This window comes from Tympanuchus pallidicinctus, unplaced genomic scaffold (assembly GCF_026119805.1).
Source record: "Tympanuchus pallidicinctus isolate F22 unplaced genomic scaffold, pur_lepc_1.0 scaffold5, whole genome shotgun sequence".
Lineage (NCBI taxonomy): Eukaryota > Metazoa > Chordata > Aves > Galliformes > Phasianidae > Tympanuchus > Tympanuchus pallidicinctus.
The window spans coordinates 55,660,421-55,685,889 of record NW_026294769.1 but is presented as its reverse complement, the minus strand read 5'-3'; the positions used below and the strand labels follow the sequence as shown (position 1 = coordinate 55,685,889).

The 25,469-nt window shown below is 41.1% G+C and overlaps 2 protein-coding genes across 2 annotated transcripts in view; both read left to right on the top strand.

Annotated features, from left to right (window-relative positions):
* The window catches only part of RGS22 (regulator of G protein signaling 22), a 65,470-nt gene extending 53,651 nt beyond the window's left edge, over positions 1–11,819 (top strand). The window contains exons 24-27 of the mRNA XM_052704443.1: positions 1,755–1,847; positions 3,195–3,297; positions 4,075–4,185; positions 6,480–11,819. Coding sequence (XP_052560403.1) covers positions 1,755–1,847; positions 3,195–3,297; positions 4,075–4,185; positions 6,480–6,499 — 327 coding nt within the window. The 3' untranslated portion in view covers positions 6,500–11,819. The remainder of the gene's footprint in view (positions 1–1,754; positions 1,848–3,194; positions 3,298–4,074; positions 4,186–6,479) is intronic.
* A 6,786-nt stretch (positions 11,820–18,605) lies between these two features.
* LOC128091370 (cytochrome c oxidase subunit 6C) lies at positions 18,606–24,601 on the top strand. Its single transcript, XM_052704452.1, has 4 exons — positions 18,606–18,741; positions 19,390–19,517; positions 21,592–21,730; positions 24,468–24,601. The coding sequence occupies exons 1-3, from the start codon at positions 18,672–18,674 to the stop codon at positions 21,709–21,711; spliced, it is 318 nt and encodes a 105-aa protein (XP_052560412.1). The 5' UTR covers positions 18,606–18,671; the 3' UTR covers positions 21,712–21,730; positions 24,468–24,601.
* The last annotated feature ends 868 nt before the right edge of the window (positions 24,602–25,469 follow it).

The following is a 25,469-nucleotide window of genomic DNA, read 5'->3' as shown; positions in this document are numbered from 1 at the left end:
GAAGAGAAAAAGAAAAAGACAACATAAGTTAAGTTTACAACTCAGATGGTTGATCCCATATCCCTGGCAGAGCACTGCAGGAAGCTCCTAAAGCCACTTGGCCAAGTTCATGACAGAAACCTTTTCCACCTCCTGCAAAATCCAGTGCCTGCTCCTCCCCACCAAGCTCATGTTGAAGGAGAGGACATCTCTGGCGAGCATTAGAAATGATATTTTTTCTTATAGTATTTACTGTATTTTTCCACCTCAGATATAATTTGCCATTTTTGTTTTCTGCCAAACTGAACAAGCGTCATCCTGAGCTGGAATTTTACTTTTTCCTTTGTCAAAAATTTATCCCTGAGATGGCTGATTTATTGTGGGTTTGTGTTGCTGTGTGAACTGACCAGATAAGACAGCTGGATCTTTATGCTGCATAAAGGAAAAACAGGCAGACAAGGCGGTTTTCACTGAATAATGATGCATGATTCAGTATTATTTGACTATCACAGTATTTTTTGTGGGTGCTGACTTGGTATGTATGAGCTAGGTGTTGCTTAAGGCCTCCTGGCTGTGGTGTCAGTGCAGGGCCGTGTCCGATAATTAGGGAAACCATGCTCTGTACAGCGGAGACCTCTTTCAGTTTGTCTGGAAGGCAGGAATGAGTAGATACGGTGCAAAGTAAGCTGTGATACTTGGCACAGTGTGTTTGCTTCAGTATAGAGCTGAAACAGTTGCTTTAAAAGACAGTGCCTTGGGAGTGTATGATTTACTTCTCCCTTTTCACATATTTGCACTTAATGTGTCACAGCTATATAGGCTCATCTCTGGCCCTTCTGTGGATTTGTTCCTCTGTTAACTTCACATGCCACACACTTAAAAAAATGCAATTAGTCACTTTTTGCAGACTGCCTTGGTGCCAGTTTTTGTAATTCATTGCATGCACAATTGCCCTTTACCTTCAAAACAGAGTTTTTAGATTTTAGATGTCAAGCATACAAAACAGTATGAACTGACACTGTAAGTTCTCTGCATTTAACAGAGAAAGGTTAAAAACATTTACATTTATTTCACTTCACCATATCTACTCCTATCTCTTTTAAAGTACTTCAGTAGTAAATTTATTTGTTAGTAAGGAGTGTAACATTACAGTCTATTACACTGCCATAACACTGATTTATTATGGAAGGCATTACTAAAGAAGTCATTTAATTCACCATTTACACTTAGAAACACAGCAAATATAAACAATATATATTAGTATACTAGTATACACAGTATTCTATACTGGCTTTGGCCTCCCTGTTCTAACAACTGAGGGTCCCACAGGTGTCAGTGAGCCTGCACACAGAGAGAAGGTAAGCACCACGCTGCCTGGGCACCGTAGACGACAGGGCTATTGGACAGTGGGGATGATGAGGAAGGAAGAGGCTCGTTAGTAGCAAAGAAGAAGGATTCTGGTCCTTCTGTAGATCTTTTGGGGACATATGAAATGTAGGCAGTCTGCAGGAAGGTGCTGGTCAGGAATCTGTGATTAGGGCAAAGAAAATTATTAACAAAATGGTATCCCTGATATTTTTCAGTATGCACAAGGTGATGAATTAGAAAACTGAGCATTACAAAACTGTCCACAATATATTCATAGTAAAAAATTATACTGCTTTTTTTACTGCTTATAATATTGTCATATTTTGAATGACAAATTTTGCTTCCTCAGGTTTGCTTTTTACTTTAGTCCATTAGCTTTAGGTCTAATTGGGAGTTGTTATTGTCAGGGTAAAGAAGTGGCAAGCAGTGCTCTGGAATATCAGGCTGATGTGGAGAGAAGAAGAACATCATTTTCAGATGGATATGGATATGAGTGGCAGGTGAATAATAAACATGTTGCTATAGATATCGTCACATGAGAGATTAAATGATCTTGGGAGAATGAGAAGGTAGATTTGGTTTAGAATATTATCACATAGTTCTTCAATAATTATTTATTCTTCTACTCTTAAGTTTGCTACTATCCCTCCCTCCCTCCCTCCCTCCCTTCCTTCCTTCCGTCCTTCCGTCCTTCCGTCGTTCCTTCGGTCGTTCCTTCCGTCATTCCTTCCTTCTCTCCTCTTTCCCTCTTTCTTTCATTTTCTTCTTTTTTTTTTTCTTTTCTTTTTCTCTCCTCCTTCCTAGCTTTCTGACTTCCTGACTTAGTTTCTGAGTAGCAGTATTGCATAGAACTTACTAAGATCTTTAGGTAAGGGGATTTTAAAGAATATCTATTAAAGATAAGTTGAAGGAATGGAAGTTCGAGTCTGGAATAAGAAATTTTTCATTACTTGGCAAATCCATAGCTTGCAAAAACTTGGTTTAGATTTGAGTCCATTTCTACTCATGCATCAAAATATGAAGATGAACTCATTTTAAAAATCCAGGTATTTATACAGAAAACAAGACAAAAAATAGCCACATAGTACTTGTTGCAGAATGTATTTAATGATGCATCGAATTTGTAGTGAAAAGGTAGCAGTCATTTTATTGCAGAAAGGTGAATGCACTCCAACTTGGACATACGAACTAATCATTCATAGCTACAGTGACACTGACATAATATAATGGAGAATCTATGCTGTAAGTTTTTACTAAGACACAAAATGACAGATGGCCCCCAAACTTTTCATGTTGTAAGGAAATAACAGTACAGTTCCCATTCTGATTTGGAAGAGAGACCTGAAGTTTGAATGGAACCTGAACTGTGTTTCTTTCATTGTAAAAAGCAACATTTGTTCAAAAGAGACAGGTCTGGACAATTCTTTTCTAGGGGTAACATCATTCTGCTGGGCAGGGCAGGGAGAAAGAATGGTGAGGCTAATGAGTTTTGAGATGTGATTTGAGAAATGGCACATTAGAAGGATGTATCAAGGAGATGAAAAGAAGTCCTCAAAAGCACTAAATGCTGTAGCTTTGAAAGGAGAAGTCTGCTGTATTTAGTTTCTGAAGAAGAAAGTCAGAGTTGGTTACACTGCATCTCATGCTGTTTTGAAATCTGCTCATTTGTAGTTATATTATTTTTCACATGATTCCAGTACTGTAATGGTAAGAGTTCTCTTTTCAATAACTGAGATTATTCAACAAATGGGACATAACGTAAACAAGTTCTTTATCTCTTTGTTGAAATGGACAGTGAACTATCAGTGATGTGGTTAGGATGCTGATTTTTTTAATGATTCTTGCAGGCTTCCTGGTCCTATTCCAAGTACATAGAAGCCTTGGAGCAAGAGAGAGTACTGCTTAAAATGCAAGAAGATCTGGAGAAAAATTCATCATCATTATTTACAGGTTGTAATGCAAGGGGAAATGGCCATAAACTGGAGCACATGAACTTCTGCTCCAATATGCAAAAGAACTTCATGGTGAGGGCGAGGGTGATAGAGCACTGGAACAGGCTGCCCAGAGAGGTTGTGGAGTCCCTTCCTCTGGAGATGTTCAAGACCTGCCTGGATGCTTACCTGTGCAGCCTGCTGCAGGGAGCCTGCTCTGCAGGGAGGTTGGACTGGATGATCTCTGGAGGTCCCTTCCAACCCCTACAGTTCTGTGATTCTGTAGTTTGAGGATGTGTTTAGCTGAAATTCTCTCAGTATATGGGCTTTGTTTGCTTTTCTTTGGTGTATCTGCCTCTCTTATATATTTGATTTCTGCAGCACATTGAGTGATAAGTTTTCTACAAAAGGGGAAAGTGAAAGTTGCATGGTGCCAGCATTGTCTCTACTGCAAAGGCCGTTCTGCAGAGGGGAATATTGACCGTTTCTTCATTCTGCACTGTGACACAGCAGTACTGTTTGAGTTACATAGGATTTTCACATTCCTAGCTTCTTGTACTTCAGTAACCTATATACAATAGATATTGAACTTTATATCACCAGTTTGTCATTATAGTTTCAGGGCTTCTACGAGACATTACCTTGTGCTTCTGTGAGTTTCCACTCACTATCTTCCTCAAGGATATTATGACCTGTTTGTTCTTTAAATAGCTCCACTTAGCAGCAAGGCTAGAAATAGCACTGTGATATTGAAACATTCAATTTCATATCATTTTAATTTTCTTTTTATGTACAGGTACCTCGTCTATGTCCTTCCCAAAGCCTGAAAGCTCTGGAAATTCCACAATTTCTCCAAAGAATAGTGTGACTTTGAAGAAACACTCAGATCTTCCCCAAAAAACAGAAAGTGAGTACCAGACAGTTAGCAAGCGTGCTTTAAAATTTGGATTCTTAAAAGCTAGCTTTCCTGCCCCGTGCTAACATTCATTAGTAGTAAGCTATTCCATTCCAAATCTTGTTTAACTGAAATCTGAAGCTGTACAGTCTCAATGTGAAGGCAATATTATTTTTACTGCAACCATATCAAGTGATGCTAATGTTGGCCAGATAGATTTTTTTTTCCAAAATGGCAATCTCTGAAATGTGGTTATCTTGGCTTTAAATAGCAGTTAAAATATTTTAAATAGATGCAAAAAGTGATGCAGGCTGGCAAAAGACTTGACACAGAATTAGCAATAGATCATCTCTGCTGAAGCATATTAAACATTAGAATGGGAGAAAGTAGTAGGATAGCAAAGAGATCTGTTAGAAAAAGATCAGAGAATCCCCTAGAGAGCTTTTTAAGCCTTTACTGAAATTAGATAGACTTAAAAAAAAAATAGAACTTGATTCTGTTACTCCCCTTCCCTCTCTGTTCCTCCGTTGTCTATTTCTGTACTTCACTTCAATTTTAAGCCAATTGGTGTCCAGCCTTTCCACATCCTCCTAAATTTTCCAATGCTGAATACAATTTTCCTTAGCAGCACTTTCTGCATGTCACTTCAAGAAGAAAGCTACATCTTTCATTTTCTTTTCTAATACTCTCTTTCTGCCCTCTCATCACCTCCTCTAGCTGCAGGTAAAACTCATCCAGTTGCACTGGGCCTTTTGTACATTTGCAGGTATTACTGTGTTTTATGCTTTGATGCATTTTTGTGCTGTAGTTCTGCTTCACTTGAAGTTATACCAACATGAGGACTCCTTGTGCAGGGGCTTCAGTTTTGCTCTGTAGTTGAAACCTCCAGCTGGGCAAAAGTTTCAAAGGGGCCTAGGAGGTGGCTGCAGTATTTTCTGCAGGCCTGCCAGCAATCCCTTGCCCACTTTGATTTTATAAACATGAGAAAGGCGCAGCTGACAGATATCAGGCTGTGGTACAGGCTAATGGAATGAGAAACTAGAGGTTGTGGGAGGTTTGGAAGGTCTCTCCCACTTGCTCCAATTACAATCTGCTCTCCAAGTCCACTAGAAATTTGCATGCCATACCTCTTCCCAATAGCTCAATAGCTTTTTAGTCATTTCCTCCTTTTCCATCATGACTCTCTGGTAGTTCTCACCCATGTATTGATCTGTTTGCTTTGCATGTGGGCCAAAATATCTACAGAAGACCACCATTGTTTTTGACAGCTCCTCTCCACTTAGTTACAGAAAAAGCCATGCCTTGTGCACTGTATATAAATGGCAAGGTTTGGTAGTAGGTTGGAGGGCTGGTCTCTGCTAAGACACCGGCTCTAGCTGGACACAACTGATTTTGACAGGCTCAGTACTGAGCCCAACACAGAGCTGAGCCCACCAGGCTGGTGGCTCCGTGAGGCAAAATTTAAGAATGGACAAACAAAGCCAAAAAGAGGAGGAGAGAATAAAAAGAGTGAAAAACAGCAAAAGGAGCACCAAGGTCAGTAGAGGATGGGAGAAGGAAGAGGAGGAAGTGCTTCGTGACACAAAGGAACATGGTTTAGTGGGCAATATTGGTGGTAGGTGGACAGTTGGACTGGATGATCTTGGAGGTCTTTTCCAACCTGGGGGATTCTATGATTCTATAGTTCATGGAGGGGCAACCTGAGGAGAACACACAATGGAGCAGAGGAAAAGAGTGAGAATGGTGAAGAGGCAGAGAAACTGCCATGTACACACTGCAGCTTCCCCCTTGCACTGCCTGTTGCCTCACCAAAGTGGCTATGTTTTACTTGTAATGGTAACAAGCAGGGGAAGAGAGGCGCCAGGAGTACTTGAGCTTGGGAAAAAAGGAGAGAAAGTGCTTTCCCTAAATACAGAAATGTTTCTTTCTTCTTCTTCTTTTTTTTTAATTTTTTTTTTTATTATTTTTTTTTAATTTCCCACTATCTAAATCACTAATTATTTGTTCTAAAAGGCAATAAATTAATTTTCCCACTTCAAGTTTAATTTGACTGCAACAGTAAATGATTAGTAGTCTCCTTGTCTTTATGTTGACCCATGACATTACTCTCTCTTGTTCTTTCTATTTTCTCCCCTTGTCATGCAGAGTAAGTGGGCAGCTGGGTGGGAGACTGCTAGCCAGGTCCAACCCACCACAGCTTGTTTTTCAGATATTTTCTAACAATTTTTGATTGCATCTGTTGAATAATTGTTCTGACTATTTCAACTGGATGCCATCCGGCAATCACACTCTTGTACCTTTTGCAGACAGATTAAAATCCCGCTGAGGAAGAAAATGCAGAGATACTCACTGCAGGAGGGCAAAATGCAAAACTATACGTGTGCAAGGTTTGTACTTCTGAAGCAAAACCAGCAACTTGGATTATTATTAAGAACCATGAGGGTAGTCAAGGGCAGAAAAGAAGCATCTTCCACTCTATTCCTCTTCAACATAACTGTGGTACTGACTCTTGTGTCATTTATTTGCTTAACAGTACACCTTGAGGCTCAAATCAATAAGATTCCATGAAGTATGTGCAGTAAAAACAATGATGGTACTAAAGATCTTGAAAGCAAGCCAAGTTTTTCAGTGCCTAATCTAATGAAAAAATAAAACGCTGCATTAATTGACAGCTCTGAAGCAGTGTCTCAGCACGCTATTGTCTCAGTACTGTGATTCATACAACATATGTTCATCAAAAATAATCCATCAGGCATCTGAACCATCCTAAAATCAACCCCTATTGCAGTCCAGCCTGATTTCCCGTCCAAAGTATACTTCAGCCTCATTTCAGACTCCTCATCCACATGAAAGTCTTAAAGTACATCAGGACACTGATCTGACTGGTAACTTTTATAAACTGTCATTCCTCCCATGGTGTTATACACTGGAAGATTTCAGGAATTCATAGCTCTTCACTAGTTCTCCCTTATTTTTCTTTTAAATCTTTAAGAGCTATAAAAACACTGGGGAAGAGTTTATGTTGGGGAGTTAGAGAAGGGGAGAGGCAAAATTCACCGCTAGGCAGGGACAAGACTGTTCAGACCATTTTAAACATCATTCAGCAGTCACAAAACCATTTGCTCTGGTCTTCTCTACATGCGTCTAATGCGTGTAAGAAAAAGATAGATCAGTGAGCTCCAGCTTGCTGAGTTGCCAACAACTTATCCTTCTGTTAGGGATGGGATTGTCTTCTGCTCCCACTCCCAGCCTCTTGGACAAGAAGAAGGAATCTCTATGAGTTGTCAGAAATGAAAGGCCTTCACTTGGAGCTCTTAGATCATCCTGCTAAGGGCAACTTATGAGTGCTTTCCTCTTCAGCGTGGAGTGACAGCTTAAGTCCACTGATAGTCTTTTTCATTCTTCAAGCACAATGATCTGGTATTGTATGGGATTGTCATCAGAAGTTTCTTTAGAGAGGCTGGCAGGGAAGGACCATGTGCACTTTCATGGCTGTAGCTCCCCTGCCCACACAGCCTCAAAGAAGGAATAAGGGATGTCGTCAATTCAGTTCTTACTTCCCTACAGTTCAGAAACTGTTCGCTTCATGCTTATCCGTGTTCCTTCTGTGTTTGTGTTGTTTGCTCATGTTACATCACCTGAGAAAGATTCATTGGGTGGAAGCTACAAGAAGGGACTAAAATGTAAAATTCCTATTCCTGCTTTTCAAATTATCCCAAATTTCACAGATGCACTGAACTTTAACGCTCAGTGCATCTGAGGAGAGTGGAATGCAGCATCTTGCAGTGAGCAGAGCACATGTGGTGCTGTGTGGGCTACCACTCATTAATGTGAAAGGCAAAGAATCATCATGAAATGCCACAAATGCAGTGATGTATGTCAGTCAGAAAAACATGTGAATGGCCACCTTCTGCTGCTGTGGTCAGTCGAGTGCATGCAATCAAATGCTGGAGCATGGCAGTCAGTTTCTGTTTTGTTGTAACCTTGCCTTCATGACATTTTGACACATTAAATAACACGTAAAAAATGCTGGTAGATTTTACTTGAATCATGCTTATAAAATTAAAAATATCATCCAGATAATTGTTAATGAAAATTTACCAGACCCACTGCACAAACTGTTGTCTTAGTCAGTTACTATGCTTTGTTCCGTGCACATCTATCACTTAAAAACAAACATAATCAAAAACACACTGTGTTTTTCATGTACTTCATGTACTTCAGTGAGTGAGCAGAATTTCAAAGTTCTGCAAGTAAATGATAGCCCTCAATCCAGTTTGCAGATGTCTCCATGTTAACTGAAATAAATATGCACACGTACATGTGCGTATACATTTATAGACCATGGATGATCACATCTGTTAGTAATGCTAGAAATGTGTGTCATATAATGATGCTCATTTATTTTTAAAGAAAAAATAGAGTCACTGAGCAGGGAAATACTAGGAGGAGGACTCTTTCTTTTCTGCATTACTGAATCATAATCTCATGCAAATCTGATCTCATGCAAAGTTGGATACCCCATTATTGTTCTTAGTGATACATCTGAAACAGAATGGTGCTTTTAGTATCTTTGCTGGGAGTCAAACAATGAGTGCCGCCACTTGCAGCAGAGAGCCTGGGAACTGCCCAGGTATAGGGACAAACTAAATGGCTTTGATCTAAAGAATCACTCCACGTTGCATCAGGAAGCTTGCTTATATAGCTATTGCCTTTTGGTCTCATTCTTGAGATACACTCCCTGTCAGGCTGCTGATCCACCAGCAAAGTGAGCTCAGCAGTTTTAAAGGTCTAGAAAAGCTTCACTTGGTAAATCTAGCACCTCTCCCTCTAAAAAATAAAAATGTATTCCTTACATTTAGTTTAACTATGTATACTATGGAATTTTAGAAATCTACAGCACTGTAGGAGAACAGTTCTGCTCAGAACAGACAATAAAAACAGCCATATTTTTAGAAACCTGCAAATGTAGAAATTTTTCTGGATGATTTTGGTTTTATGCTTTAGTGGAGTTCAAAATACAGAACCTAACAAAATACAGAGTCTAATCAGACTTTTGTTGTTTACTCCCAAGAAATGCAGCATATTGGAACTATTTTGCAATTTTTTAAGCCATCATTTGGATTCATAAATATTTACGTTTAGATGCTATTACTGTGTATTTCACTTCTCTCTCATCAAACCTGGCATGTTTATTAAAATATTTTACAGTCTTTGCATGTCAGACACAGCTTAGCATAAATGGTGCAGTCTTGAAACTGATCACTGAAATACTTCTGGTATCAGTGTAAGTTGTGACTACCCGCTTAAGGGCCTCGATACATTTTGCTTTGACTTCTGTCCTGCTACAGCATGGCACAAAGCATCAGACTGTGAGATGAATTCCTGAAGACAAACAGTGCTGGATGCTGTTATTGACATGCATACTTACCGTAGCTTTCCAGTGTGGTGGCAGTGGTGGTCACCAGAGCATTTAGAAAGGAGCAGAATGCTTTCTCATTTGTGTCTGTACTATGCTGCTCTGCCAGTGCCTCCATAGCCCTCATCATCTTTTCTTCTTCGTGATGGTTCTTAGGGTACTGTCAATGGGAGCAGTCTTAGACTCTGGGCTCTGTTTGTGCCTTCAGTGTCATACAGTATTACAGACCTGGGGACATTTTTTATCTGTTTTCTATCACTTGTACACTGTGAGATGTCCAGCCTCAGCCTTCTATTACTCTAGTTAAATGTCGAGTTTTTTTTTATGTGTGTGTATACAAAAATGATTGAAAATAGATCAGGTGCATCAAAATTCTGTCTCAAATTTAGAAAATATAATCTTTGTTATCTATGTTTCTAATGATAAATACTAGGCCCAGCTGATCACTGTGCACAGTGCTAACATAGCTGCAGCAGTCTGTCTTGAGTTTGACCTCTTCAAACTGACCCATTACATTCAACTGATGATTTTTGCTTCTGCCTTTTTATAGAAATGCTTTTAGTCAGTCATTGTGAATCACACCTGAATCCAGCTAAGGTGGGGCTGTATGTGTCTTTTCTAAGCTTATGGAACATTGTTGGTCTAAATACATTCAAGAGTAGTTCTAAAAATGTTAGGGAAAGACAGGTTTGAACAAAGATTTGAACAAAAAATTTAGATCTGGATCTGTGCTCACAGTTCAAGCCTACCTTTAATGGCCTGATTTAGAACATTCCCAGGATTTCAGAGAGTTATAATTCACATCTGTGTTTCTAAGTCCTTCATGCATGATTGCTTGAATGTGCGCTTTTGGAACAGATCCATGTCTAATAGGCTAAATTGTAGTTCCCAATTCAGAAGCCACATGGTATTGCTATATAGTTTTTTTTTAATTTTTCCTTCTATTATGTGGCCTTCAAACAAGGTTCTGTCAGTCCTGCATGCTGGATTAAGAGAAAACACTGAAATCTACACTTTCTGTCTACCTTCTAATGAACCCATACATTTTTATTTCTACTGGTGATTTAATAAAGCATTTACACAATGGCCACAATGGATACTTCTCCGCCAAGCAGTAATTTCTCAGAGTGTAAGGGCAGATTGGAATTATTCAGGACCCATTAAGCTGTCATAATATGTTAAATGCAATCAAGGAAATTGATGAGATTCTCTCATTTTTAATATTCATTTAGCCAAGCTGACTTCTATCTCAAGCGCAGGCTGCATTTACTTGGATTTTCCTCTATTTCTCTAACTAAATTAATATATTTAAGTTTCATAGTAACACATGTGAAAGTGTTGACAACAACACTGCTTATTCCACATGTTAATTATTTGTATGTTAAGTATTTGTTCAGTATGCCGATGAACTATGTGTACTTCTTGCGTTAGCTTTTCATTTCAAGTCAAAAGCAAATGTAGTAAGTGGATTTGTGCTTTTAATTTGAGATATTTCTTTTTCCTTTAAAATGATCTCGTACACGATTCCTCTGGACCATATGCGTTTGAAAAACTTCTCTTGGCAAGAAGTTTAAAAAGAAAGTAACGCTCTCTTCTCAGAAAAGGGATTTTAACAAAGCAAACCAATTGTGCCGCTAATGAGAAAGTTAAATGAAACAAATGACAAGGCAAGAAAAAAAACACAGCATCACACTCAAGGAATGTGCAGGCACACAATAGCTTGTGCAATATTCCTCATCTGTCAAAGCCAGCAAATATGGAGATGTCACTGGGAATGTTCGTTAAAATAGTCTGTGGTGCCCGTGGCTCAGTAAATGCAACCAACCAGCATTTTGTATTTTTCACCTGTAGGCAAGCAATCAGATTTCACCCCAGCTGTAACCCAAGTGATCGGTGTTGGTTTTGTAAGCCCTTAACCCTGACTGGTTTGAGCAGCACTCATCCCTGACAAAGCTATTTTGGGAATAATATCTGTCACATCTCTACAGTAATGTTCACCTTAACCATTTTGGAAACATGTTTATGTGTATAGGTATGTATATGTATCTAAAAAAATCTCTACTTCACTGATTCATGTGTTTGTATGCATATATTTACACTAGATACATATGTGCATAAATTACCACACTTCAGTAAATTATTTTATTGTCATAATGACATGGGACTGAAGCTTGATGTACATCATTTTTTTCCTAATAAAGTTTTCCACTGTGTTGCTTCTGTATAATTTTTTGAAAATGAATGTCTTTTGTTTCATTAAAATGATTCATTTTGTACTCGCATTTCAGAGGATGGAGTCCTTATGCTTTCTTTGTTGAGACATGTGGCTCTTTGCAGAAGTCTGCACGGCTGCTGGGAAGAGAAAATAAGTGCATTTTTCGGGAGTTCTTTGGGCTCTAGAAAGCATATGAAAGAAAGAATTAACTTTTCCTGTTTTTTCTTCTTTCAAATGAGAAAATCATAATTAACAGCATATGTTGGGCCACTCGTTAAAGACTATGATAAATGATTAGTATTTTCAAGCTAATGAACTGAATACTTGATCTAAAAACAGCGAGTATATATGTGTTCATCTTCCAGCTATATCTTCCACTTCAAAGATCATCCTAACTCCTGGCTGATTGATCCTGAAATCTGCTTAATATCTTGAAAAATATACTCCTAATTTGTGTCTCCAGAGGTGCTCAGCACCTGGCACTAGCAGGCTTTCAGAATGCTCTCCAAGTGACAAAACCACATAAAACCTTTTTTTTCCCCCTGAAAAAAACCCAAGAAAACAGCACTTTTTTTTTTTTTTTTTTTTTTTTTGTCACTGCAGTTCCACATGAAAGTATGTTCTAAAACAACTTGAAACACGATAAAAACACAAAAATACACGGGCTTGGTTGGGTTTGCCAAGACAGCGCAGTACTAATCACGGACTGTACTCTGAGACACCAGTTAAGAATTGGAACAAACTACCCAGAGAGCTCTTGGTATCCTTACTGTCATCAAAGGGGTACTAAAAACAGATAAGGTATGCACATCTGCCAGGAACAACTAAGTATTTTCAGACACACACTGGGGCAGAGGAATGAGTAGATCAACTCTTGAGGGACTTGTTTTCTCCAAATCCATACTCAGGTTGTTCTGAACACAAACTCTTAGCCTCTGCTAAGGAATCTTACGACAGTCAAGGGCCATGACACTTCATTTGCTCTGCACCCGAAACTCCCACTGAAGCCAATTATTCAGTCTAATTCAACAAAGACCACAGCTTCTCTGGCAGTGCAATTGTTGGTAACCATCAACAAACTGATTCATCTACAATTGGGCCAAATGTTACAAAATCTGTTTCTGAGTTCTTGTTTGTACCCCCTTCATAAGATTACACCAAAATTAAAGCATGCAGTACTTGAACTAACTTCAAAGGCTGAGCTTGCACTTCTAGCTAGTTCAGCCTTTTTATTGGTTCATGTTTTCCATTTGGCTTCAACATCCTGTTCTTTACTGATGCCCTTCTACAGTTTCATTTACAAATATTATATCCTTGGTTAGTGAGCCATGCTAATTAATACTGCAGTGGAGGCTATGGATTATAGTAATCTCATGCCTCCTGCTTGGAAAAATGCTGCAATTTTTCCACCCATTTACATGTAAAGCCGTATTGAATATGGCCAATTGGTCTTAGGAAAGTTTGTCCTGAGCTTATTTAATCAGAATATATTTAACTAAACTCATTTATGCTGTTATCTGTTGTCAGTTTTGTTCATAATGAAGCTCAAGAATTCCAATGTAGTAGAAATGTGAGATCTACTACATCCTAATTAGGTTATGTCGAAACAAAAAAGTAAAGCCGAAACAGGCTGGTTTCAGCATGCATATTTTTAAGAATGTCTGTCAATAAAAAGGTTGTTAAAAAAACACCAACAGGTGATTCAACCTCTTTCTGGATACTGTACACTTCTGACTGAGCCTCACCTTTCAAACCTGGGATGACAACCCGACTTGGATTTTAGCTGCTCTGGGGATTTTGTAGCCAGAGACTTCCTGACAGCTGCACTTCTCGAGGATTGCCAAAGTTATGACTGTAAAAAAGATCTGTTTTATTTACAGTGCCATCTGATATCACGTAAAAGCTATGGAACCTTTACACAATATAGCTATCGTAAGTTGACAGGTTCTTCCAACACCAGAATAGCAATGATATATTTTAGGAAGAGGTGGTATCATTTATTAGACCAGGTGATGTAAGTGGAAACAACAGACAAACTCTCAGGCTCACAGTTTGTTCATCAGGTCATACATAGGTCAACAAATACATCATCTCCGGGGTGCTTGTGATTTTATTTTTGTTCTCAATCTCGTTCACGAACTCTCTTTTCATAAATGGATGGTATTTCCTTGACGTGACTGCAGCATGGTGATACAAGGCACACTATGAAGTGGACAACAGAGATGCCCAGATGCCAATGACCAGATGGTCATCGCAGAACCCAAAAGGAAAATCTGCCAATATCTTGTAACATTTACCATGTCGTTACCTTAGCAAGAATTAAAACAGACTTTAAATGAGAAGTTTATAAACCTATGAGAAAAAGATTTAAGAACTTGATACAGGAAATGACAGCAGAAGCGGCACTTGAAGCCAGTCTTTTTTTGGCAGAACGAGCACGTTTTGCAGTGTCCCTTTCTCAGGGTGCAGTCACTAATGTGGGCCAGGCCTCCCTTTGAGAACTCACTCCTCTGCTGGCACACGGAGCAACGGCTGGCTGGGGTGAGTTCATGAATCTAAGGGAAGCAAAGGTAGTGCCTGGTGGAGAGCAGGTGTGGTGTGCTATATGAAAGAGGCTTTTCCTCTTCACAGCTACTATGCCTCACCCGTCAGTTAGTTGGTCTTAGTTGTCTGTCAGGATTAATTTCTCAAACAGAACAATAGCTTCTCAAACAGCAGTAATTGGCAACTTTCTGCTCTCCTAGAGGTCTGATGGTTGCTGTTCAGGATTAGGGAAAATAAAAGTTAACCAGTGGTCCAGTCAAACCCTATCAAGGTATGAAGAACACTGCTTGTTTCAGTAGCTTTGTGCTACTGAAAGTTATTTATGCATCTTCTGCTTGGACTTACTGCAAAACATCTATAATAAAGGAGGTGAATACTGGCACATGCACCACACGTGCTTGCATGTATGCCCTCATTGGGATTGCTAGGCAGGGCATGCAGGCAATGCCTCAGTACAATAATGTTTTCATATCGTAGATGATGTTGTGAAACAAAACCATGTTACAGCACATCAATCAAACCGTGCTTTGGAAAGGAGCGTGACAAGCTAAGCTTGCCCTCTGTCCTTGTGTTGTGGTCCTCCCTTTCATTTCCATCCAGGAGGAGGAACTCTGCTCCTGTACTGCCCTTCCCTGGGATGCTTTCTGGAGCTGAACTCAGGCTTGGGATGCTCATAGCCCCCACCTGAAGGGCTGCCATTTGCTGAGATGGGGCTGCAGAAGCTTCAACAGTGACATGCCATGATTTCATACCTTCACTGGTTAAAAGGAAGATTAGAAATTTGTCCGTTAAAGTGGTTTAACTCTACAGGTTCCTGCCTAGGAAAAGAAGGATAAGGAAAAAAGACACCTTAGAATAATATATCACTCAGCAAATACAGAGCAAAGAAACAGAATAAAAGCATTGGTTTTGATGACTTTGTTCCACTGTAGACAAGCTAAATAACATTTAAAACCCCAAAGGAAAAAAACAACCCTTGCGTCATTCAAAGGGTTTCGAGCAAGGAACATGGATTGGAAGGAGCTGTCTCTGTGGGTGTGTGGGTTTTTTTTTAATTTTTCTTAAGAAAGCAAATGATCATGTAGCATGTTTTTGGCAAGTTAGTTTGTCCAAGCTAAGCTTTTAGGTAAGAATGATACAAGAAAAAGAAAGAGAAAAACAAAAAGAATTTTAAAAAAAGAGAAAGGAAAAAAGAGAAGAACTACCACACAAATGTTAATGTCTGTGCTGTGGAGCGTGGTGTGTTTTCTCATCGTCAGGTGTGAATGCAGATGTTGGCTGTGACTTGACATCAAGTTGGCAACGGGGAAACAGCAGTCTCTTTTTTAAAAATAGAACTCGTGATGGTACCAAACGCCCTTCATGTAATTGTCTCACTATACATCTATATAAAATTTCCAAAATCTGTCTCTTTATGGCTTGGACTAAGCTTAAGAAACTGCTTAGTTGAGATTTTTTTTACTTCAGAAGCATGCATAAAATCAACAAAGGCTTATAAAATCCCTGTCTGCTCCATTTATTCTGATTTGAACTTTTTTCTCCTTTGTTTATGATGCCCTTTTGGAAGCCTGAAAATATTTTTTTCCCCTACTAATTTTGAATTTTTCCATTTAGGAATAATTGATTCAGCCTTAATTTTTGAACAGCTGCCATTCCAATTTTATTAAATATCTTCTTGTGCTACACTATCTCTGTTTGTTCCAGCACTACTATTGACTGATATCCACACTGCTGTAGCAAAAGAGTATTTAAAAAGTTAATTTCTGGCACAGGAATGGAAGGAGGAGCACAACTGTATGTATTTTCGTATGTGGCACATAGCTACTAACCAGCATTATTTAGGTTTTTTTCTTTCTTTTGGGATAGAGAGGTAGATATTATAATAAATTCTTCAAGAATGTGGCTGGCTGAGGGAATTGCTGATGTCCTATGTGATCTTATTCCAGCAGATTTTTGGTTCTAATTTGATCCAGATTATGAGTATCTAAAGACTCTGTGGCATATGCAGAATCACTTGACAGTCACAGTCCTGTTCCTAGTCGGCTCCAGGCCACACCACAGAAAGCACAATCTGAAGCATCACAGCTGGCACTCTTCGTGGAAAAGACAAGGATTCACTGCCTAAATTTTCTCTCAGTGGTAAACTTTCTTTAAAATTTCAATATGTCATAAGCAAGAAGTGATTTAGCAATAATGCCTGCTTTCCTCAGAAATGACCTTCAAGGACACCATGAGGAAGCACATGACGCTGCAGGTGCTACAGAAGTCTGGGGAGGAAAAAGGGCTGTAGACTCTGTTTCGGTAACTGCAGCACTTTCTAAACAAAGAGTCCTAATACTTAGGCACAAAAAACAACTGGAACAGGTGCCAGAAGCCCCAGTTCTGGGTGGACTGGGAAGGAGATAGCTGCTGTGCTTTTGTGAGATGTGCACCTGAGTGTTTTCACAAGATTTATTTGCTCTGATGCAGTTGGATGCATGGAGTCAGCACAGGTCTGGAAAGGCACTCGGCCTTATAAAAGCCCAGAAAGCAGGAGTGAGTGAGACAACTCTTGCGTGCTGACTTAGTAGAGCTGTCCCTTGTCCATGGCTCTTCCTCCAATGTATCCTGTACCCATATTTGCACAGTCCTGAGCTGCCCTTTACACAGAACAATAAGGAGTTGGCTCTATATTCCACAGTAACTACGTCAAAGAATAATAACAATTAGCACTTCATTTAGCATCTCAGCTATAACACAAAGATGTCTAGCCAGCACTATCTCAGGCACATGGGGAAACTGGTCACACAGAAAAGAATTTAATGACCTGGCCAGCCATGAAGTAAGCTATTGCAAAGAGTCATCAGATTTCCTTATATGCAGATATGCAGACCTAGGTCCATCTACCCAAACATTGCCTCACGAAGGCTGTCATTTAGAGGAAAATTCCTCATATGTAATTTATAATCATAACAGCCACAAAGCCTGCTATGCTTTTGTTCCAATTAAAGTTTTATCCTCTTTCTGCATTGTGTAATGGGGCGGGGGAAGGGTGGGGGGGAGACTAGCTGAGCAGAGCTCTGCAGAGTCCCCAGCCAGCTCTCCTGCTCACGCTGAATGACAGCACCTGCTTGCTCAGCAGCAGCAGTGCCCTGCTGGGCGCGGGCGTACAGGCAGAGATGCAGATATACAGATATATGCAGATCAGTTCGTGTCTCTATCTTGCCATTCTTTCTGCATGATGTCAGTAACATTTGGCTTTTTGAGAAAATCCTCGAAAGCCATTTTTCATGTCAGTGTCAATTCATTTCAGTCTCAATTATGGTAGCAAACTTTAATTCACTTTGAGAAATGATGCCCACATTTTCTCAGTTCAGAAATGCTGTTGCAAAGGCTGCTCCCCTCGCTTATTGTGATTTCTCTATCAACCCACTCCTTTTTTTAATCTCAAACAAAACTCCCTTCTCTCCAGTTTTAAGGGCCCATATCCTTTGTCATTTGCAGTCAGGATCCCCTGGCTTTGGCAGAGGTGTGTAAGGCTTAAGCAAATGCCTCACTGCACAGGGGACCTTCAGGCTTTCGTGGCAGCTACTGCACTCAGTGTAAATTCCATGGAGGCTACCAGGAATAAAAGCAGTGACGCCACCACACACAGGTGGTGATGTGGAAACCCGAGGCAAAACACAAGATTGAGAAGGTACAAAGAAAGGATGTACAGAAAGGATTATCAATGCTTATAAATATCTAAAGGGTGGCAGTCGAGTGAATGGGGCCGGGCTCTTTCCAGTAGTGCCCAATGACAGGACAAGTGGCAGTGGGCACAAAGCGGAACACAGGAAGTTCCAACTGAACACGAGAAAAAGCTTTCTTGCTGTGAAGGTGACAGAGCCCTGGAACGGGCTGCACACAGATGTTGTGGGTCTCCTTCTCTGGGATACTCAAAACATGCCTGGACACTTTCCTGTGTAATCTACTCTTGGGAACCTGCAGTAGCAGCAGGTTGGACCAGATGATCTTCAGAGCTCCCTTCCAACTCTTACAATTCTGCGATTACAAATAGCTCAATTTGTTTCTAAGTGTGCTGCTTGTTCTTAGCACACCCTATAAATGTCATTTCACGTATTCTGGTAGCACAGCCATTTGTCCGAGGGAAAGAGGTGAGGGAAGGGCCTTTTCAGCGCAGCAGCATCACTCCAAGCGTCCTTCAGAACCGCCGCACACAACCACGCACGTTCCCCCCGCACGCTGCCCAATCCTCCCCCCGTCCCGCCTCGGGCAGCGCGCGCGCACGGCGGGCTGTGAGCCGGATCGCTCGCCGTAGCGAGGCGGCCTTACCCGCGCATGCGCAGTGGTGGAGCCGCAGAGGGTGCGTGGCCGGAGGGCGGAAGGACGTTGGTGGGCTCGCGTCGAGGTGAGGCCCCGCTCGCGCCCCCCGCTGCTCGCGCCGCCGGGCCTCCTCACGCCCGGAGCTCCTCCCGCTCTCTCTCTCTGAGGGCCGCCAGCAGCCCCTCCGCCGCCGCAGCCCGTGACCTCTGCGCGTCCCTCGGGCTGGCGGGGACGGGCCCTGCGCCGGCGGGCGCCTTCGGTGAGAGAGGCAGCACGGCGAGGCTGGTCTGAGCCCTTCCCCGGCGCTGCGGGCCCTCCGTCCCGTCACAGCGGTGTGCCTGAGCCTCGAGGGGTCGCGGGGCGGGGCCGGGTCGCCGTGGTTGCCCTTACGATGCGGTTTGCGGATGCCTTCCTCTCTATCTCCACGTATTTAGCATGGAGTGGTAGGTCCGGCAGGGAAGGCAGCAGGCAGCAGGCAGCAGGCAGGGCCAGCCGTGCTGCCGTGAGAGCCGGCTGGAAAAAGTGTAAGGGCATTCGGGTTCGTCACCGTCACGTTGTCCTTGAATGCTGCCCCTTAGGTATTGAATAGGGTTTCTATGCTTATGTTGTGCCGATGATTGTTTCACTGCACAGACCTTTCTCAAGCAAAGTGACAGAAGGTTACTGAAGTAGAACTTGTCTCTTCCTTTTTTTTGTTTTGTTTTGTTTTGTTTTGTTTTGTTTGCTCTTTTAGGAAATACGGTCAGCATGTCCTCCGCGCTGTTGCCTAAGCCGCAGATGCGCCGCCTTTTGGCCAGGCGGATGAAGTTTCACTTGTTAGGGGCATTTTTTGTGTCTGTCGGATGTGCGGCATTGTACAAGGTGAGATCAGTCTGTACAAGGTGAGATCACAAGTCGGGCACTGGAATGGGCTGCCCAGGGAGGTGGTGGAGTTACCAACCCTGGAGGTGTTCAAGAAATGTTTGGGCGTTGTGTTGAGGGAGATGGGTTAGGGAGAACTATTGGTGATGGGTGGATGGTTGGACTGAGTGATCCTGTGGGTCTTTTCCAACCTTGGTGGTTCTATGATTCTGTGATCACGATTAATTCGGTTATAAGCTAGCCTCACCGGAGCATAAAATTTATGATGTTGCTTCACTGAGCTTTTTCACCAGAAAGTGTTCACAGAATCACCGAGTGGCCAGGCCAGGGTTGGAGCTTTAGTAATGTATTTCTGTAAGCATGCTCCCAGAATACAAATAAGTCTTTGTAATCTTCATGTGAAGAAGTGATCTGAATAACCTGATGCCTTACGCTGTGTTCAAAATCATGCAGTTGGTGACAGTTTAACCTGAAATCTCCTTGTCCTAGGCTGCTTATGATGATTTCACAGAAGTGATGCTCCTCACGTTAACTTTAGATCGCTTGTGATTTTGTCATGGTATCAGAGATACTTGGGAGTTCTTACTTCATCTTTACATTGACTTTAGAAACCATACTCGTAAAGAAACCACAAAGGCTGCCCATTATGCTGAGGTGTGGGAGGACTACTGTGGCCTGTTTTCTTTTGAAGCAGCATGTAGAAATGGAACTTTGTGCTTCCAGAATAATCCTGCTTGGTACTTTGCTTTCTGACAAAGAAAAAAAGTACTTCTGGGATCTTGCATGTTACATTTGTATCATAGGGAATTAGGAAACGTAAATTCCGTGAATTTCATGGAAGAACTGGATCTTGTTTCACCTACTGAACGTATGCATGCACTATTAGCAGCATTTATATACGCCAGAGAAGGCTCTGGGTAGACCACACTGTGGCCTTCCAATACTTGAAGGAAGCATATAAACAGGACAGGGTACGATTGTTATGGGGGTGGGTAGTGATAGTACAAGGGGGAATGGTTTTAAACTGAGACAGGGGAGGTTTAGGTCAGATATTAGGGGGAAGTTTTTCACACAGAAGGTGGTAACACACTGGAACAGGTTGCCCAAGGAGGTTGTGGATGCCCCATTCCTGGAGGCATTCAAGGCCAGGCTGGATGTGGCTCTGCGCAGCCTGGTCTGGTGGTTGGTGACCCTGCACATAGCAGGGGGTTGAAACTGGATGATCGTTGTGGTCCTTTTCAACCCAGGACATTCTGTGATTCTATGATCCAAAATTAACTTAATGTCAGCTTATCACAAAATCAACACTGTCAGACCCTGTGGAGACCAACAAACACCCGTTAGAAACCATAAGCTTGCACAGTTAATGCTCAGCATCCACTTAACACATCTGATGAGAGGTAGGCAGGCTTGTTTGTGATGAAATTTGCAATGTCCTTCAACAGTCTGTGGTTTTATACTCATGTGGCAGCCTTACATTAACACTTTAGGAAGGCAGTGGACCATGTTTAGAACAAGTAACTGATGTCAGTAGTAATTTACTGTTACTTGTTCACTGCTGTTAGACAAACCCGCTTTGACCTTCATACTTTTTTTTGGCTTTTTGAGCATATCCTTGTGCCTCAGTTGAGTGAGTACCCAAGGAGCATGTTACTAGACTTCCATAGTTTATCCTGCAGTGTAGCTGAACTGTAGTCAATTATTTTGGGATACCATTTGACTTGGAGTTACAGTTGTGCAGCTGTCCGCTGTATATCTGAGGCATACTCAGAACTTGCCATAACAGTTTGTGTTATGGGTACAACTATCAGAGGCTGGCTATCAGTATAGCTGTCTCTTTAAGGTTTCACTGTAGATGTTATTTTCCAGACCAACAGTTAGGAAGTCTGAACTGTGGATTTGAATGGGAACAAGGCAACTTTTACTACCTTCTATCATTGAACTTGAGGCTGTTTAGACTGATACCCACTGCTAAAATCATAGCAGTGGTAGCAAGAAAGCAAAGCCAACCAAGCAAACCCAGTGCCACCTGTAAAGCTTTGCAAGCTTTAATTTTCTGTGTGTTACTTTCCAGTTTGGAGTTGCTGAACCCAGAAAAAAAGCTTATGCAGAGTTCTATAAAAACTATGATCCCATGAAGGACTTTGAAGCCATGAGAGCAGCTGGTGTGTTTGAGTCTGCACCACCCAAATGACCATAATCTGCATTTTCAGGTAATAAGCTACTCTGTATCAGAAGAGAAGTTTGGATTGTTTTAGTGAAACGTTGTGCTCCCTTTTGCGCTTCTTCCTTTTCTGTTAGAAAAGTGCACTCAGAGAAAAGAAGATACAGTTGTGCTCCTCACACAGAGGAGCTGTGGGTAATAAAATCATAAAGAAGCATAGGAACTGAGACGAGGGAGTAACAGCAGAATGGGAATCTTCTGAATATCTTTTGGGTGATAAAATGTGTCAGCTACAGCAGACCTGCAGAGTGGTGCCAGGCCTTCCCCTCCTCATGCAGCAGTGTTCCAAACAGTTCTGTCCTTGCATGGAGAGGAAGCAGAGCTTTCATGTAAGACTTTCCTGATACCACGATTATATTGATGTGGTCACATCTTGAATTGCTTAACTCTGGGCTATCAAAACGCACTACTTGTGGTGCCTGTGGTACAGAAGAAGAAAATGGAAAGGCTGTTCCTCCCTCACTGCACTGATTTCTATGTGAGAAGTAGAGACAGCTTCCATACATCCTTTTGTCTTTTGGGGCTGGTTAGAGGGGAAAGATAACTATTTATGAGGGGAAGCATGCATATGTACATACATGCATGTGTTAAATACCTATATTTAAATACATGTGAATAGATGCATTTTAAAAAAATCACTGTAGCATGCAGTGTCCTGTGTACTGAGATTCAGATTTTTGCCTTGCTGCATTCAGCAATAGAGCTTTGTTCAGGGTTCTCTTCTCACAGTGCTTACTGTGCTGCCTTTTGTATGAGCACTGCCAAACTCTGTTCTCCTTCCTTCTTATTGTAACACTGGGAAAAAGTCTTGATTTCAGCCTTGTTACAGTTGTTAATAAGCACGCAGCCAACTGCGCAGGCTCGTGATGTGACAACGAAAAATTCCTCCCCCCTTTTTCATTGGGATTTCTGACCCTGAGTTCTCTGCTTCTCTTAAAATGACTCCAGACTAATCTGGGATGATAGCTTTTTCATTCTTTTGGAATGTTTTCATATTGTGATCATTACGTGATAATCTGTGCCTCTAATTATCCTGTCCAGCTGGATTTTCTCAGCCTGTTTGCTTGAAGCAGCAAGATTGAATAAAACATTTGTACTTAACACTGTTAGCAAGAAACTTTGTCGTGTGACAATCTAGACCTATCTGTGTAACAGAAGCAGAGCTCCAGCTATCTAAGTCATTGTACAGATCTTTTTTTCTTCCTTTCCCCTTGAGGAAAGAGTGCCTTTGCTCTAGTGGTAATGACTCCAGAAAAGGTAAATAACAAAGTGACAAATTTACTTGGTTTTAATCTCAGTAATTCTGCCTCTCATTTGGTCCTTGCTAACAAATAAGGACTTTCTAACTTTCCTAGACACTGGATTGCATTCTTTAGTCAGGTGGCCTTCATCAGAGTGTTCGGAAAGGCCATCTGGTGGTAAAACCATTTGAAACAAACACTGTCAACAGTGATCCATGTTAAATATTTAATTGGAATCATGAACAGGATTTTTCTGTGCGAGTAGAACTCCCCTCTACTTATGTTCCCATTTGGGGCTTAAAAAAAAATCAAGCTACACATTGTGTGCACCTGTTAAAATTAAATGTTTCCTAAACATTTCTTCCATTCCTTAATTGCACCATCTCAAAAGAAAATGTGAAAGATAAATCTTTGCATGTCATTTTGTTTGTTTTAATTGCTGGTGCTTTTTATTCCTTCTCCCGCTTACGTAAGAATTTGTATTTTTCTACAGAATAGTAGGAGGAAGGAGCAAACAAAGCCACTGTTTCAAATAGTCTAAAAAGTCTGTGAGAAGGACAAGTACACAAAACAGATGGAAGACATTTTCATTTCCCTCAGAAATTTAAATGTTATTTATGGAAGTTGGAGGTAGAATTTGATGGGTTTTTTTGTACGGTTATCTAAAGGGTACAGTGGTCATGCATATTCTACAGCTGCTCTCATTTTATTGGAATATATTCTGTATGGGGCAGTAAATACAGTTCTTTAACTTCATTTAGTACTCACTCTGGAATCAGTGCTTACCCCTGAAACTGAGCAGATGGTACATGGGGAAGGGGATTTGTTAGTAAAGGTGCTTGTTTGGAATGCTGCACCGACTTTGTTCCTGCTGGGATGTGAAGGACGTAGTGTTTGTGCATAGATTTACAGTTTCAGCTACTGGCACAGACTGTGTGAAGGTACTGATAAAGGAAACTAAGTATGGGTCTGGGGAGTGTCCTACCTCTAGAGTGTGCTCTGCAATATAATAAAGGGGCAAGCTAAGAATTTGGTGCTAACCACTTGCATGACTCTTGTCCTGGAACACAGCTGGTGTTGGATTGTGTTCAATATAATGTGGAGAAGCAATTTGAATTTGGTTTTCTTCCTTCCTTGGTAGGTTGCCTACACCACTTGTTTCCTTTCTGGCTTCTCTCTGAAAGTTGCATTCCTTTCTCTTTCAGGCCCTTAGCAAGATTGATTCAGTTATCAGTGCTGCATGTATAGTGAATCTGACGTGCTGTGCAGGATTGTTCCAGCTCTTGATTTGTTCCATGTTTCACTTCTGTTTGCCACATGAAGGGTGTGTGAATCTTAAACTGTCAGGAAATAACAGAGGGAATTCCTCTAGACTAAACTACCACATAAACATTTCTCTCTGTTGCTTTGCTTTCCTACCTACTGATGTCTTTACTGGGAGTATGAAGTTTGTCCAGCATAACTTAATTTCTTTTTATCTTGCAGATCCACAGATCCCCTTCAGCCTAAGGAGACTTAAGGACTGAACCTTACGTGTTCTCTGAATTACAAAGTGTAATGTACTTCAGCATATGATGTGCTCTAATGTATCTCAATAAATAAAATACGTACGTCAGCGATGCTCAATTGTCTTCATTAACGGTCAGAATGCTTACGTACCGGAAAGAGTGGTGGAAAGCCTTCATAAATTGTTCTAGAGCCCCAAGGCTAATTTTCTGTCTGCTGGGAGTTATTTGTATCTTTACTTTGGCCAAATTCCAAATGTGATCGAGTACATTCTTAAACAATGGTGGCTGGGTTGTCTTTGCTGCTGATGGGAATGTGCAAGGTGATAGTTGTTACGGCAAGGGAGAGCCTGGATTTCTGGGAGGGTCTCTGCCTTCAGAAGTGAACTAACATTGAGATGAAAAAATTGTTGGGGATTCTGGAAATGTATCAGCCAACTTACATAGCTTTGCTGCCATTGCTTTATCTTCCTTCCAAAGTGTTACATCAAGACTTAGTATGCAAATGACCACTCTTGTACATGGTATGTAACTGCAGTTGGGAAATTAAGCTGCAAGTGTATTCACATGTATTTGATGTACAAGGGGCTACAGACCAAGACCTGATGCACTTACCTTCTGCTTTGTTATTGTCACAGGAAACGTGCTGTGTGCATTGCCTGTAGCTGAGGTTGAAAGTGTCTATCTATGTATATATGTATGTATGTAGGTGTATATGTGTGTGTGTGTGTGTGTGTGTGTGGCTGAAGCTCTTGATTGCTGAATGTGGGTACTATGAAAGGAGTCAAAGCTGATCACGTGAAAGAAGGGAAGGCTTTGTATGAAGAAGCATGACAAATTAAGCCATCTGTGTTGTATTTGAAGGTCTTCAGTTCAAATCCTGTTTGGAGTAAGTCTTATTCTAAATGGATCATTAACTACTTAACTTAATAGGTAACTGTGAGCAGCATTTGGACTAATGAAAGCGTGTAAATAATGTATT